Here is a 14,305-nt window from a genome sequence, read left to right as displayed (position 1 = left end):
CGGAGAGGTGAGGAGGATTCTGGGAGGTCACATGACATCACTCTTATCTCTATTAATAAAACACAGACCTGACCGGAGAGGTGAAGAGGATTCTGGGATTCTAACATGATATTTCTATTGGTTCTCCAATACAGAGATTTCCTCTTCTGAAGTCAGGTGATCATATGACCATCACAGTGCCTCCATGTGACTCCCTAAAACCTGAGAGACACAATATGCAGAAGATTCTAGAAGTCACCAAGAAGATGATGGAGCTGCTGACAGGAGAGGTGAGCGGTGCTGGGAATTCTGGGACATTATCCAGTAACAGACAAGGGATGTGTCTGGATGGTGACTGTATCATTGTGTGTGTCAGGTTCCTATAAGGTGTCAGGATGTCACTGTCTATTTCTCCATGGAGGAGTGGGAGTATTTAGAAGGACACAAGGATCTCTACAAGGACGTCATGATGGAGAATCAGCCGCCCCTCACATCACCGGGTAAGAGGAGACTTTATTGTAAAGAAGAGAGCAGTACGGAGGCTCCACCTAGATCCCCCATCATCTGATGAACACATAGAAACAATGTATTCAGTCAGTGTGTGTGTTTCCTACAGATGGATCCAGTAATGGGAACCCACCAGAGAGATGTCCCCGTCCTCTGTATTCCCGGGATTCCACACATGAACGTCACAACTACACACATGATCAGGTTGGTGGGACGGAGCTTCGAGAATATGAATGTAACTCAACTCTCTGACATGTGGATACGATGTGTGGACCATACAAGATGATATTTTCTTTGTAGTCTCCCATCATTATCGCTTATATTTTACAGATGATATTCTCTTTCATGTTCTTGGTTTAGGGTGAAGATCTGATAGATATAGAATTTGAGGTTAAAGCAGAAGAAGAAGAGACGTATGTGAGGGATGATCAGCAGTCTATGGAGGAGGATGGAATAACGGGGACATTTATAGAGGAGGACACTCCTACAGAGATCAGCACAGGTGGGTCATTAACACTAAATACATTCCTCCACCCATACTGCTCACTGATTGGTCATGGGTGGAGCGAGACTGAGTGGTATCAATATGTAATAGCCTGGTAAAGGTAATTTTCCTAGACTGTGTTCACCATCCAGCTTGTTAGATAGTATTGGCTTGGCTGTCACAGTCCAGGCCGGATGTTTTACTGTGATGGTCTTCAGGATAATTCTAGTCTTCATCTTTGTTGGGCTCCCTTCTTTGTCACTCTTATTTGTTTCTTTACTCTCTGAACTAGTGGAGCTCAGTCTGGCTTTTATTCAAGACGAAATAATTAACCTTCACTTGAGGGGGGATTTGTAAGATCTCAGAGACAAAGCTGCCTGATGTGGGCGGAGTCCTGGTTTAGGGGAACCAATCTGCTAATGTCTAGTAATAATCTTTGTATTTCTATTTTAGTAGATGGACGGGAGATGAGGAAAACCTCAGAGGATTGTCTCACTTTGTCTCCAGACTGTAAAGTAGAAGATGAGGACATCACACAGTATAGTCCAGGAGAAAACCCGGCTACCTCAAATGTCCATCCGGGACCACACAGTGTAGATGGACCATCGTATTCCTCTTATCCTGAGGAACCTCAGACTGTGAGGGACGGTGCCGGACCATCGTATTCCTCTTATCCTGAGGAACCTCAGACTGTGAGGGACAGTGCTGGACCATCGTATTCCTCTTATCCTGAGGAACCTCAGACTGTGAGGGATGGTGCCGGACCATCGTATTCCTCTTATCCTGAGGAACCTCAGACTGTGAGGGACAGTGCCGGACCATCGTATTCCTCTTATCCTAAGGAACCTCAGACTGTGAGGGACGGTGCCGGACCATCGTATTCCTCTTATCCTGAGGAACCTCAGACTGTGAGGGATGGTGCCGGACCATCGTATTCCTCTTATCCTGAGGAACCTCAGACTGTGAGGGACGGTGCCGGACCATCGTATTCCTCTTATCCTGAGGAACCTCAGACTGTGAAGGACAGTGCCGGACCATCGTATTCCTCTTATCCTGAGGAACCTCAGACTGTGAGGGACAGTGCCGGACCATCGTATTCCTCTTATCCTGAGGAACCTCAGACTGTGAGGGACAGTGCCGGACCATCGTATTCCTCTTATCCTGAGGAACCTCAGACTGTGAGGGACAGTGCCGGACCATCGTATTCCGCTTATCCTGAGGAACCTCAGACTGTGAGGAATGGTGCCGTCCTTCCAACAGTTAAGAGGTTTCCCTGTCCTGAGTGCGGGAAATGTTTCATCAGAAAGCTAAACTTAGATAAACACCAAAAATCGCACGGGGAGGAGAAGTGGTTTTCCTGCCCTGAATGCGGGAAAAGTTATCCAAGGAAATCAGCACTTGTCAGACATCTAAGATCTCACACAGGGGAAAAGCCATATTCCTGCCCGGAGTGCGGGAAAAGTTTTCTGCAGCAATACCAACTTATCAGACATAAAATAATTCACACTGGCAAGATGCCGTATTCCTGTCCTGAGTGCGGGCAGTTTTATCCATTGAAATCAGAACTAGTGAGACATCTGAGGACTCACACGGGCGAAAAGCCATATTCCTGCCCAGAGTGCGGGAAGTGTTATGCAATGAAATCAACGCTCGTCAGACATCTCAGGACTCACACGGGGGAGAAGCCGTATTCCTGTCCTGAGTGCGGTAAATGTTTTGCACAACAGTCCTATGTTTCTGTACATCAGAGATGCCACACGGGGGAGAAGCCTTATTCCTGCCCGGAGTGCGGGAAATGTTATTCTCGAAAATCAGAACTTGTCACGCATCAGAGGTATCACACGGGGGAAAAAACATATTCCTGCCCTGAGTGTGGAAAATGTTTTCTACGTAAATCAGATCTTGCTAAACATCAGATATGCCACACGGGGGAGAAGCCGTATAGCTGCCCCGAGTGCGGGAAATGTTTCTCACAAAAGTGCTATGTTTCTGTACATCAGATATGCCACACAGGGGAGAAGCCACATGCCTGCCCTGAGTGCGGGAAATGTTTTGCTCGTAAATCAGAACTTGCTAAACATCAGACGAATCACATGGCGGAGAAGCCGTATCCCTGTCCTGAGTGCGGGAAATGTTTTTCAAAGAAGTACTATCTTTCTATACATCAGATATGCCACACGGGGGAGTTGCCGTTTTCCTGTCCTGAGTGCGGGAATCGTTTTGCACGTAAATCAGATTTCAATAAACATCGGAGGTGTCACACAGGGGAGAAGCCGTATTCCTGTGCAGAGTGCGGCAAATGTTTTACAGAAAAGTCCTCTCTTTCCAAGCATCAGAAATCTCACACAGCCCTCGAGTCATGTTAGTGTCCTGGGTGTGGGAAATGCTTTCTACATCAGAAATTTCACACAGCCCTCGAGTCTTGTGGGTGCAGGAAATGTTATCTACATCACATTTCAAACAGCCCTCAAGGCATGAACAAAAAGGATTTTTAATCTGGTGTCTCTCATTTTCCTTTTGACAATCCCCCACAGATTCTCTATGGGGTTTAGGTCAGGTCAATTTTCTCGCCAATCAAGCACAGCAATCCTATGATCATGTGACCAGGTATTGGTATGTAGCACCTTCCAAGGTAGGTGCTAGAGAGAGTATAGTTTTGAGCTCTGTCTGCTTACCAGAGGGGCTGCAGGTAAATCTATATTGTTCTCTGCCTACCAGAGAGCAGGATCTGTTAGTGAGGACATGGCTCAGTTTGGCGGGGGGTGGATGTTGCACCCTCCTAGGTAGGTGCTAGTGAGAGAAAGTATAGTTTTGAGCTCTGTCTGCTTACCAGAGGGGCTGCAGGTAAATCTATATTATTCTCTGTCTACCAGAGAGCAGGATCTGCTAGTGAGGTCTGCTCATTGTGCTCAGTATGCGATTCATTCAGGCTAGAGAGTGTTTTCATGCTAGTCCAATAGGAAGGCATGTTGGACAGTGGGAGGAAATCCGACGAATAGGTGCATAGGCTTTTGATACAGTCCTGACGATTGGCAAGAGGGAAAGTCGCCTCCATGCATGTTGGGATACTGTATAAAAGCCAGGAGCACATGTGCTCGAGGTCTATCGACTGGATAGTGGAGTCCCGGAAGGAGGGGGGCGGCTGCCTCCTCCTCTGTAGAGGTGCCATGTGGCCTCAGGGGGTCGTCCTGAGGGCCTGAAGATTAGTAGTGATGAGCTGAACCCAGAGGAGGTGACTGAGAGGGGAGACACTGGAGGATCTGTCTCTGCAGTACAGTAACTTATGTCAAGGGGCCTGACCTGAGGGGGGCCACCCCTGCTCCTAGGATAGTCAGTGGATGGGTGTCAGTGGGAAGAGGATGCTAGTGAGAGTGTTCTGAAGATAAGTTATCGTCCATCAAGTCGTCTTGTCAGGGAGCAAAAAGAACATGAGACGTAACCCAAAGTAAAAAAGTTGGGACTTTATATGAGAGACATGACCATGACAGGGTTGGTAAAGTAAAAATATCACATTTATTGCACTCATGATGGAGAACAAATGGCATGAATTTTGTACAAGATGATACAATACTGGAGTAATAAAAATAACAAGTAATCCCCAGAACAGCTTCAAAGAAACCAACATAACAATTGACAACCATAGGAGTATTGGAGTAAAGTCATAACATCATAAGCTGACGCGTTTCGTGGCATAATCCCCCCACTTCTTCAGAGCAGATGCATGATCCATATCTAAAAATAGACAATATACATATAAGGTATTACAAAGGATGATGGTTAGTGGAGGCTGAAAAGGGGGGAAAAGGGAAGGGAGGAATAACCCCCACAATCCCAACTTACATGGTAGCCATGGCAACGGCTGACACTGGAGGCGGAGAGGACCCAATTGTCTCCCCCGGGAGCTGAGGACGCTGAGGATCGCGACAGTAGTAGAAGGGGCCACACATTGAAAAATGTGAGATGGAAGGAACTGCAGTACTCTTGATGGTAACATGTATCTGTATCAATGATTAGAAATAAGTAGTAAAGAAATATATATCGTATGAAGGGTCATGATATAGCTTGTATCATAAGAGTAGGAAATATGGGAAGGGGATGTAATGTATATATGATGTATAAGAGGTCATAATACAATATAGCTGATACGAGTAAAAAGTATTATTAGAAGGGGATGGGATGTATATAGAAAATGACTATGGAATCAAAAAAGAAAAAATAGTAAAGTAAATATGTTATATGTTATATATAGTATTGCTTACATAAAAATATAAAAAATATGAAAATGGAAAATAAAAAATATGTGTGGGATATAGACTGTGAAATGTATGGGATAAAATGAGAATGTGACTGAAAAAAGAAGTGTAAAAAAGGTTATGTTGAATGTTAGGAATTGGAACACTAAGGTAAGTAAGGAAATTATAGTGATAGAAGAGTAGAGTGGTGGGGGGCCCAAAGAATGAATATCCAATTAGAATACCAGAGTGAATTTAATTAGGTGCAGGTAGTGGTGAACGTGGGGTTGGAACCCCCTGATAAAGTAAATATGCCAAGAGGGTAGTCATGCAAAGAAAATAGTAATCCAGAAATGATGTGTTCACCAAACAAGTGATGAAGGATAAGGAGAAAAGGTAAGTGAAGTGAGTGCCAAAAGTTAGAGCTGAATGAGGTGTGCCTTACTTCCGCCACGACCGCCGCCTCAAAGCGTCCAGCGTCACGTCGGTGCATATGTAGAGAGAGCCGCAGGAACGGCAGACATGCTGGACCGTCCGGCGGACTCCCTCTTATGCACTGAGATTACAACAGTCGTCGGCGTGTAGGCGTCATGTGACGCCACACGCCGGCGCAGGGCGTGGCGCCGATGCATGGTGGCACCGCCCCCGCCCCTCCCAGGGGGAGGATCTCCCGACCTCCAAGGGAGGGGAGAGAGGGAGGGGGGCATACAGCACGCATCGCAGCTCCCGGGGAGATAACGGGAAACAGCTCGCCGGCCACCCAGCCGTGCCAGAGCATCCATGCAAAGCCGCAGGACAAAGTAGCCAATTGATTGTCAAACAGTATATTGTGTATCTGTAAGATACAAGAAAGCAATTGTGTATATTACAGCCTATGTGCTTGACTGGGGTGCGCAGAGCCCCCAACTGGTCCAGACCCAGTCTGTATGACACAGTGTACACTGGGGGACAAGGACCATCGCACCCAGTCAATGCACAATAACATGGCTGCAAAAAACCTGTCAGTGGAGGTCATGTCTCTCCATCCCTAAATCATTTGGGACAAGGGGGGGAGGAAAGGTGGGACTTTAAATGAGACCCATGGTGGGACTAACCATGCGACTCCATCCCTAAATCATGTAGAACAAAGTAAAAAAGTTGGGACTTTATATAAGAGACATGACCATGACAGGGTTGGTAAAGTAAAAATATCACATTTATTGCACTCATGATGGAGAACAAATGGCATGAATTTTGTACAAGATGATACAATACTGGAGTAATAAAAATAACAAGTAATCCCCAGAACAGCTTCAAAGAAACCAACATAACAATTGACAACCATAGGAGTATTGAAGTAAAGTCATAACATCATAAGCTGACGCGTTTCGTGGCATAATCCCGCCACTTCTTCAGAGCAGATGCATGATCCATATCTAAAAATAGACAATATACATATAAGGTATTACAAAGGATGATGGTTAGTGGAGGCTGAAAAGGGGGGAAAAGGGAAGGGAGGACGTAACCCCATCTACGCTAGTGGCAGTGTGGAATAACAGCCAGGATGTTCCAAATTCTACAGAAAAGTTCTGAAGATGGAAGTCCTCAACCAATGTGAATAGTTCAATTGGAGTATTCCACTATTCCCTTCTCCTATCCCAATTACCAATAAACAACAAAACAAACACCCCAAGACTGTTCATTCATGTGATGAGTCATCAGGAACAAGGTGGGATCCAGGGACTTATTCCAAAGGTAATTGAGTGCTAGTAACCAAGGGAACCCCTCAAGACCATACTCAGCAGTTCCTGTGGGGACAGTGATACCATGATCATGTGACCAGGTATTGGTAGTTTTGGCAGTGTGGGCGGTGCCAAGTCCTGCTGGAAAATTAAATCAGCATCTCCATAAAGCTGGTCAGCAGAGGGAAGCATGAAGAGCTCGAGAATGTTCTGCTAGAGGGCGGAGCTGACTTTGGACCTGATAAAACACAGTGGACCAACACTCAGCAGATGACACGGCTCCCCAAATCATCACTGACTGTGGGAATTTTTGCGGTTTTTTTTTTGGGAAATCAAGGTCCCAGAATCTGGAGGAGGAGTGGAGAGGCACAGAATCCAAGTTGCGTGAGGTCCAACGTGAAGTCTCCACAGTCAGTAAAGATTTGGGGTGTCATCTGCTGGTGTCGGTCCACCAAAGTCAGCTCAGCCCTCTAGCAGGAAATTCTAGAGCTCTTCATGCTTCCCTCTGCTGGCCATCTTTATGGAGATGCTGATTTCATTTGGAAATCAAGGCCCCAGAGTCTGGAGGAAGCGTGGAGAAGCACAGAATCCAAGTTGCATGAGGTCCAACATGAAGTTTCCACAGTCAGTGATGATTTGGGGAGCCGTGTCATCTGCTGGCGTTTGTCCACTGTGTTTCATCAAGTCTAAAGTCAGCGCAGCCCTCTAGCAGGAAATTCCCTCTGCTGACCAACCTTTTGGAGATGCTGCTTTCATTTTCCGGCACCCGCCCACACTGCCAAAACTACCAATACCTGGTCACATGATCATGGGATCACTGTACTTGATTGGCCAGCAAACTCGCCTGACCTAAACCCCATGGAGAATCTGTGGGGGATTGTCAGGAGGAAGATGAGAGACACCAGACCCAACAATGCAGATGAGCTGAAGGCCGCTATCAAAGCAATCTGGGCTTCCATAACACCTCAGCAGTGCCACAGGCTGATCGCCTCCATGCCACGCCTCCATGTTACGCCTCCATGCCACACCCCCATGCCACGCCACATTGATACGGTAATTCATGCAAAAGGAGCCCGACCAAGTACTGAGTGCATCCTATACTGTACATGGACAGACTTCTCACTAACGCAACATTTCTCTATTAAAAAACCTTATTTTTATTGGTCTTATGTAATATTCTAATTTTCTGAGATGGTGAATTTTGGGGTGTCACTCGCTGGAAGCCATAATCATCAAAATGAAAAGAAAGAAATGCGTGAAATCTCTCACTCTGTGTGTAACATCTATAGAAAATATCGGAGGTCACCTTTATGAATTGAATTACTGAAATAAATTATCTTTTTGATGATATTCTTATGTTAGGAGATGCTCCTGTGTGTTTTTTTTATTGCTTTGGATACCTTTTAGTTGTAATAGACGAGTAGAAGACGGTAATGTTCTCTTTTTTAATAAATAAAGATTGAACTGAGAGGAGAGTATTGAACAATCACAGGAAATGGAAGAAGGACCGTCCACATCGAAGCAGCCGGTCTTTCGGTTTCTTTCAAAATGCCGAAGAAGACCCCGGCAGAGGACCTCCCCAAACAGGCATCATAGAGCAGCAGATCAGTGTGCCTGGCAATCCGGTGCACACAACCCCGCCTTCTCCCTGGCCCCTTCCTTAGATTAGTAGCACCCTGGTCCTAAACAGGGCTGATAATAATTGTAACTGTGCTAGGTGGGAGCTATCCTGGCTGATTTGTAGTCTTTGTGATAATTTTCCTCCTAAGCCTGGTGACACACCGACTGAGCTGTCCCAGCTCCACCCTGGTGGCCAGGTCAGGAACCTGTAAAATCGTCCAGTGAGTAGAGAGTACCTAGAGCGGAGCTTCATCCTGGAATTGGGGTCCCCAGGAGGCCAGGAAGAGGGAGAGCCTCTCTGTGGCTGCAGAGAGAGAGGCACAGGATCTGGCAGAGGATTTGTCCTCCTCTCTGCTGCTGACTGCTGAGACAAGGTGGGAGCAGAGATAAGGGGGGGGGGGGGGGAACCACAGCTGCAGGAGAGGTGGGAGGGCCAGGTAATTAAAAATTACATAAAAAAAAAAACACTGCATAAATACTGCGTGACTGACATAAAAAAATGCAACGATCGTTCTTTCATTCTCAAGGGTCTCTGCTAATATATATATATATATACACACAGTATCCCACAAAAGTAAGTACACCCCTCCCATGTGACAACACTGAAGAAATGAGACTTTGCTACAATGTAAAGTAGTGAGTGTACAGCTTGTATAACAGTGTAAATTTACTGTCCCCTCAAAATAACTCAACACACAGCCATTAATGTCTAAACCGCTGGCAACAAAAGTCAGTACACCCCTAAGTGACAATGTCCAAATTGGGCCCAAAGTGTCAATATTTTGTGTGGCCACCATTATTTTCCAGCACTGCCTTAACCCTCTTGGGCATGGAGTTCACCAGAGCTTCACAGGTTGTCACTGGAGTCCTCTTCCCCTCCTCCATGATGACATCACAGAGCTGGTGGATGTTAGAGACCTCCCCCATGATGACATCACAGAGCTGGTGGATGTTAGAGACCTTGCCCTCCTCCACCTTCTGTTTGACAATGCCCCACAGATACTCAATAGGGTTTAGGTCTGGAGACATGCTTGGCCAGTCCATCACCTTTACCCTCAGCTTCTTTATTTAGCAAGGTGGTGTACTTACTTTTGTGAGATACTGTATATATAAAATGTTTGGGGGTTATAAGTAATTTTCTAGCAAAAAACTCTGATTTGTACTTTTTTATTTCCCCGTAAACAAAAAAATGCCAGAAAAGGTCGGGTCCTTAAGCCCGAGTTCTGCGGGGGAGCATTGCTGAATGGTCTTTCAGTCTACACTCCTGTGTTTCCTGATCCTCAAACTTTGGCTCGACCTCATTACTGTCACTGCTCTCACCTGACATCATTTTCCAATTAAAAATGTCCATATAAATATATTTACATCTATGTTCCCCTTGGTGGGAGTGGAGATGACCCATCTACATACCTCCCAACTTTTGAACACTGAAAGAGAAACAAAACCGTCAAAATGGGTGTGTGGCCAATTGCTTAGCAGTGGGAGGGGCTTAAGGGATAGGGTAAACAAAACCCAGACTTCCTAGTACCCATAAAATATGCTTTGATTGCTCAGCCTACCTTAAAGAAGAACTTCATTAAAATAGTCAGAGACTGCATAGCAACCAGCAACTGTTGAAGGGGACAATGAAGACTTTGGTGAGAAGTATATAATGTACAGTCCTGTGTATATAGTGCAGGAGAGTGTAATGTACAGAATGCAGGAGACAGGAGTATGTAATGTACAGAATGCAGGAGACAGGAGTATGTAATGTACAGAATGCAGGAGACAGGAGTATGTAATGTACAGAATGCAGGAGACAGGAGTATGTAATGTACAGAATGCAGGGGTCGGACTCTGCACCATCCACCCCCCCAGCTCTATACACCCCAAATGCCCACCCAGCTCCATACACCCCCCCATCCACCCCAAATGCCCCCAGCAGCTCCATCCACCCCAAATGCCCACCCTAGCACTATCTATCCCAAACACCCATCCAACCTCCAAACACTCCAAATGCCCACCCCAGCTCCATCTACCCCCCCATCCAGCTCCATTCACCCCATATGCCCACCCCAGCTCCATCCAACCCAAATGCCCCCAGCTCCATCCAACCCAAATGCCCCCTTTTGGGGGGCGCAAACAGAAAAATGTAATAGGCATTGCTTTGCGGCAAAAAACGCTGTTAAAAATTGCGTGACTTTGAGGTCACAAAAGTGTGAAAGGGGCCTTCAGTAATCAAGGAAGAGTGTGCCCCCTTCAATGCAGAGTGACCAGCATGCCGTGCCCCCCTTCAATGCAGAGAGGCCAGTGTGCCCCCTTTCAATGCAGAATGGCCAGCGTGCCCCCTTTCAATGCAGAATGACCAGCGTGCCCCCTTTCAATGCAGAATGGCCAGCGTGCCCCCTTTCAATGCAGAATGACCAGCGTGCACCTTTCAATGCAGAATGACCAGTGTGCCCCCTTTCAATGCAGAATATCAGCATTCCGTGCCCCCCTTCAATGCAGAGAGATCATCGTGCCCCCTTTCAATGCAGAGAGACCAGCGTGCCCCCTTTCAATGCAGAGAGACCAGCGTGCCTCCTTCAATGCAGAATAACCAGCGTGCCCCCTTTCAATGCAGAATGGCCAGCGTGCCCCCTTTCAATGCAGAATAACCTGCGTGACCCCTTTCAATGCAGAATGGTCAGCGTGACCCCTTTCAATGCAGAGAGACCAGAATGACCCCTTTAATGCAGAATAACCAGCGTGACCCCTTTCAATGCAGAATAACCAGCGTGACCCCTTTCAATGCAGAATAACCAGCGTGACCCCTTTAATGCAGAATGACCAGCGTGACCCCTTTCAATGCAGAATGACCAGCGTGACCCCTTTCAATGCAGAATAAACAGCGTGACCCCTTTAATGCAGAATAACCAGCGTGATCCCTTTAATGCAGAATAACCAGCGTGATCCCTTTAATGCAGAACAGGGGGGGGGAGGGGGGATAGAAGACAGAAGGGGGATAGAAGACAGAGGGAGGGAGGAGGGGAGAGAGGACAGAGAGAGAGGGAGGAAGGGGGGAGAGAGGACAGAGGGGGGGGTAGAGAGGACAGAGGGGGGGGAGAGGGAGGGGGGAGAGAGGACAGAGAGAGGGAGGGGGGAGAGGACCGAGAGAGGACAGAGGGAGGGAGAGAGGACAGATATGGGTATGGGGGGGGAGAGGATGGAGAGAGGGAGAGGAGAGAGGACAGAGAGGGGGGAGAGAGGACAGAGAGAGGAGGGAGGGAGGAAGGGGGGAAGAGGACAGAGAGAGGAATGGGGGAGAGAGAGGGGGGCACAGGGAGGGAGGGGACAGAGAGAGGGAGGGGGAGGACAGAGAGGAAGTGAGGACAGAGGGGGATAAAGGATGGGAAGGGAGGGAGGAGAGAAGAAAATGGGGGGAGAAGAGAAGAGAAAAAGTTAGGAAGAGAGAAGAGAAAGGGGGGAGAGCTCCTCCTCCATAGACATGCTGGATATTGTAGTCTTACAAACTCCCCTCTACAATGGGGCACACGGCAATCGCTCCCCAACCTCTGCCTCTCTCACACAGCCGTCTACTCACAGGGCATGTACCTCTTCCAGGGCTGCTCCCGAGTCCCGCCCGCAGCCCGCAGGTCCTGTTCTCACTCAGCACTTCTCATGTAATGTGTCAGGGAAAGATAACTCCGCGGCCGCCTGACACAGACGGAAGTTTAAAAGTGCAGGAGTCAATTGGACAGCCCGCTGCAGCATGGAACACTTACAGAAACCATGCCCTGTATATCCAGCAGCTGAAAGCACTTTTTAACTACAATCTGTGTCAGGCTGCCGCAGAGTTATCTTTCCCTGACAGACAGCGGTTCCTCTGATTGTTCCCCACTGCAGCGATCGGGAGCCGAAGACGGAGGTGGAGCTGGGAGGAGGAGGGGGGAGAAGAGATGGCCGGCCAGATGATTTTCCGGGACTTCAGCCCGGACTCACTCCAAATTGTGGGACAGCCCCGCGGATTCCGGGACGGTTGGGAGGTATGCATCTATAAGGATATACAGTACATACACACACAGCACAAGGCCGTGTTCTCACTATGAGAGGTTTCTCGGGGCTGCAGTTCCTCTGAGCTCCACAAGGTGGTGATCTCACTTCTACCCAGACAGGAAGTCTCTATGGAAGACAGAAAGTGATGTCAGCTACAGACAGGAAGTTCCGGGTGAGAGGTGAGTCGGGAGGAAGTAGAGAGGAGACGTTGCTGGAAGTGGCAGCAGAGGAGGTAATACTTACCTAAAGAAATGTGATATCGAATTCTCCATTATAGTTTTTTTTTTATTTCAATTTTTATTGGAATTTTAATTTAACAATTTCAACAATAACATTTACAATTATTTGTTACTTCTGACTCATTGCTTGGTACATGGAACAACAGTTAGGAAAATGAAGAAAATTACGAGAATTACAGGAGTACCGGGTAACAGTTAAATGAGAAAAAACAATTAAAGGATATATATATAAAAAAAATGATTAAATAAAACACAGCATACCCAAACCGCCTACCGCTAATGGGAACTATCTGTAAGCGGATTTGGTTACCGTGTGCTGTGTTTTATTTAAAGCTGTAGTATACCGCTTTTTGCCTTTTTTAACCACTTTACCACCGGAGGATTTTGCTGTCTTCCGTCCAGGCCACTTTTTGCGATTCGGCGCTGTGCGACTTCAACTGACAATTGCGCGGTCGTGCGACGCCGTACCCAAACGAAATTTACATCCTTTTTTTCCCACAAACAGAGCTTTCTTTTGGTGATATTTGATCACCTGTGCGATTTTTACTTTTTGCGCTATAAACAAAAAAAGAGCGTTTATTTTGAAAAAATAACAATATTTTTCACATTTTTTTATATGAAATTCCCCCCAAAAAAGATGTAAAAACCAATTTTTTTAAAAATTTTTGGCCAATTTGTTTTCTGCTACATATGTTTGGTAAAAAAAATCGCAATAAGCGTATTTTGATTGGTTTGCGCAAAAGTTATTGCGTTTACTAACAAAGGGAAAGATTTCTGTCATTTTTGGTGTTTTTTTTTTTAACGCGTAATGGCGGCGATCTGCGATTTTTTTTGCGGGACTGCGACATTGCGGCGGACAGACCGGACCCCTGACTGACATTTTTGACACTTTTGGGGTTACCAGTGACATTACTGCAGTAATCAGTGCTATAAATATGCACTGTTACTGTAAAAATGACACTGGCAGGGAAGGGGTTAATTTTATTGGAGAGGGAGGGGTTAATGTATGCCTGGTGCTTACTGACGTGTAGGGGGGGAGGTGACTGTGTGAGTCATGGACAGATCGGATGTCCAGCTATGCTGAACAGTCCGATCTGTCACTCCCTGTCACTATGGAGATCCGCCCGCTGTGTTTACACACAGCGGGCGGATCTCCAGACTCGATCCCCGACGATCGGGTAAGAGCAGCGGCGATCGCCGCTGCTCCTCCCCTGGCCCGACTCCCGCTGTGAATGAAAACAGCGGGAGCGAGCCTCCGGCGGCGCGCAAGCGCCGCCCAGAAGGGGGAGTGTCCAATCACGTTAATACTACGTGGCTGGACGATAACGAACCACTCTGCCGCAGTAGTATTACTGTGAGCGGTTGTAGAGTGGTTAACTACAGGTAAGCCTATAATAGGAGCTATTTGCACTGCACGCAGCCGCTCATGCGAGCGGCGCAGGCGCTCTGAAGGTCGGCGGACCTTCAGCCTTCCTTGCCGGGAGCTTGCTGGAAAATGACACCCGCGCG

General features: G+C 47.1%; 3 protein-coding genes across 3 annotated transcripts in view; all 3 read left to right on the top strand.

Moving 5' to 3' along the window:
- Positions 1-3,395, top strand: part of LOC309564101 (uncharacterized protein) — a 62,737-nt gene extending 59,342 nt beyond the window's left edge. Inside the window, exon 10 of the mRNA XM_082268729.1 lies at positions 1,510-3,395. Coding sequence (XP_082124855.1) covers positions 1,510-3,336 — 1,827 coding nt within the window. The 3' untranslated portion in view covers positions 3,337-3,395. The remainder of the gene's footprint in view (positions 1-1,509) is intronic.
- LOC309564465 (uncharacterized protein) overlaps positions 1-14,305 on the top strand; it is a gene marked incomplete at both ends in the record, with an annotated part of 1,172,539 nt that overhangs the window by 396,658 nt on the left and 761,576 nt on the right.
- Positions 1-14,305, top strand: part of LOC309564099 (uncharacterized protein) — a 237,112-nt gene that overhangs the window by 143,082 nt on the left and 79,725 nt on the right. The window lies entirely within an intron of this gene.

This window comes from Pelophylax lessonae (genome assembly GCF_965119305.1).
Source record: "Pelophylax lessonae genome assembly, chromosome: 9".
In the NCBI taxonomy this organism is placed as follows: domain Eukaryota; kingdom Metazoa; phylum Chordata; class Amphibia; order Anura; family Ranidae; genus Pelophylax; species Pelophylax lessonae.
Note: the sequence above shows the minus strand (reverse complement) of the source record. Positions and strands in the feature narration are given on the sequence as shown.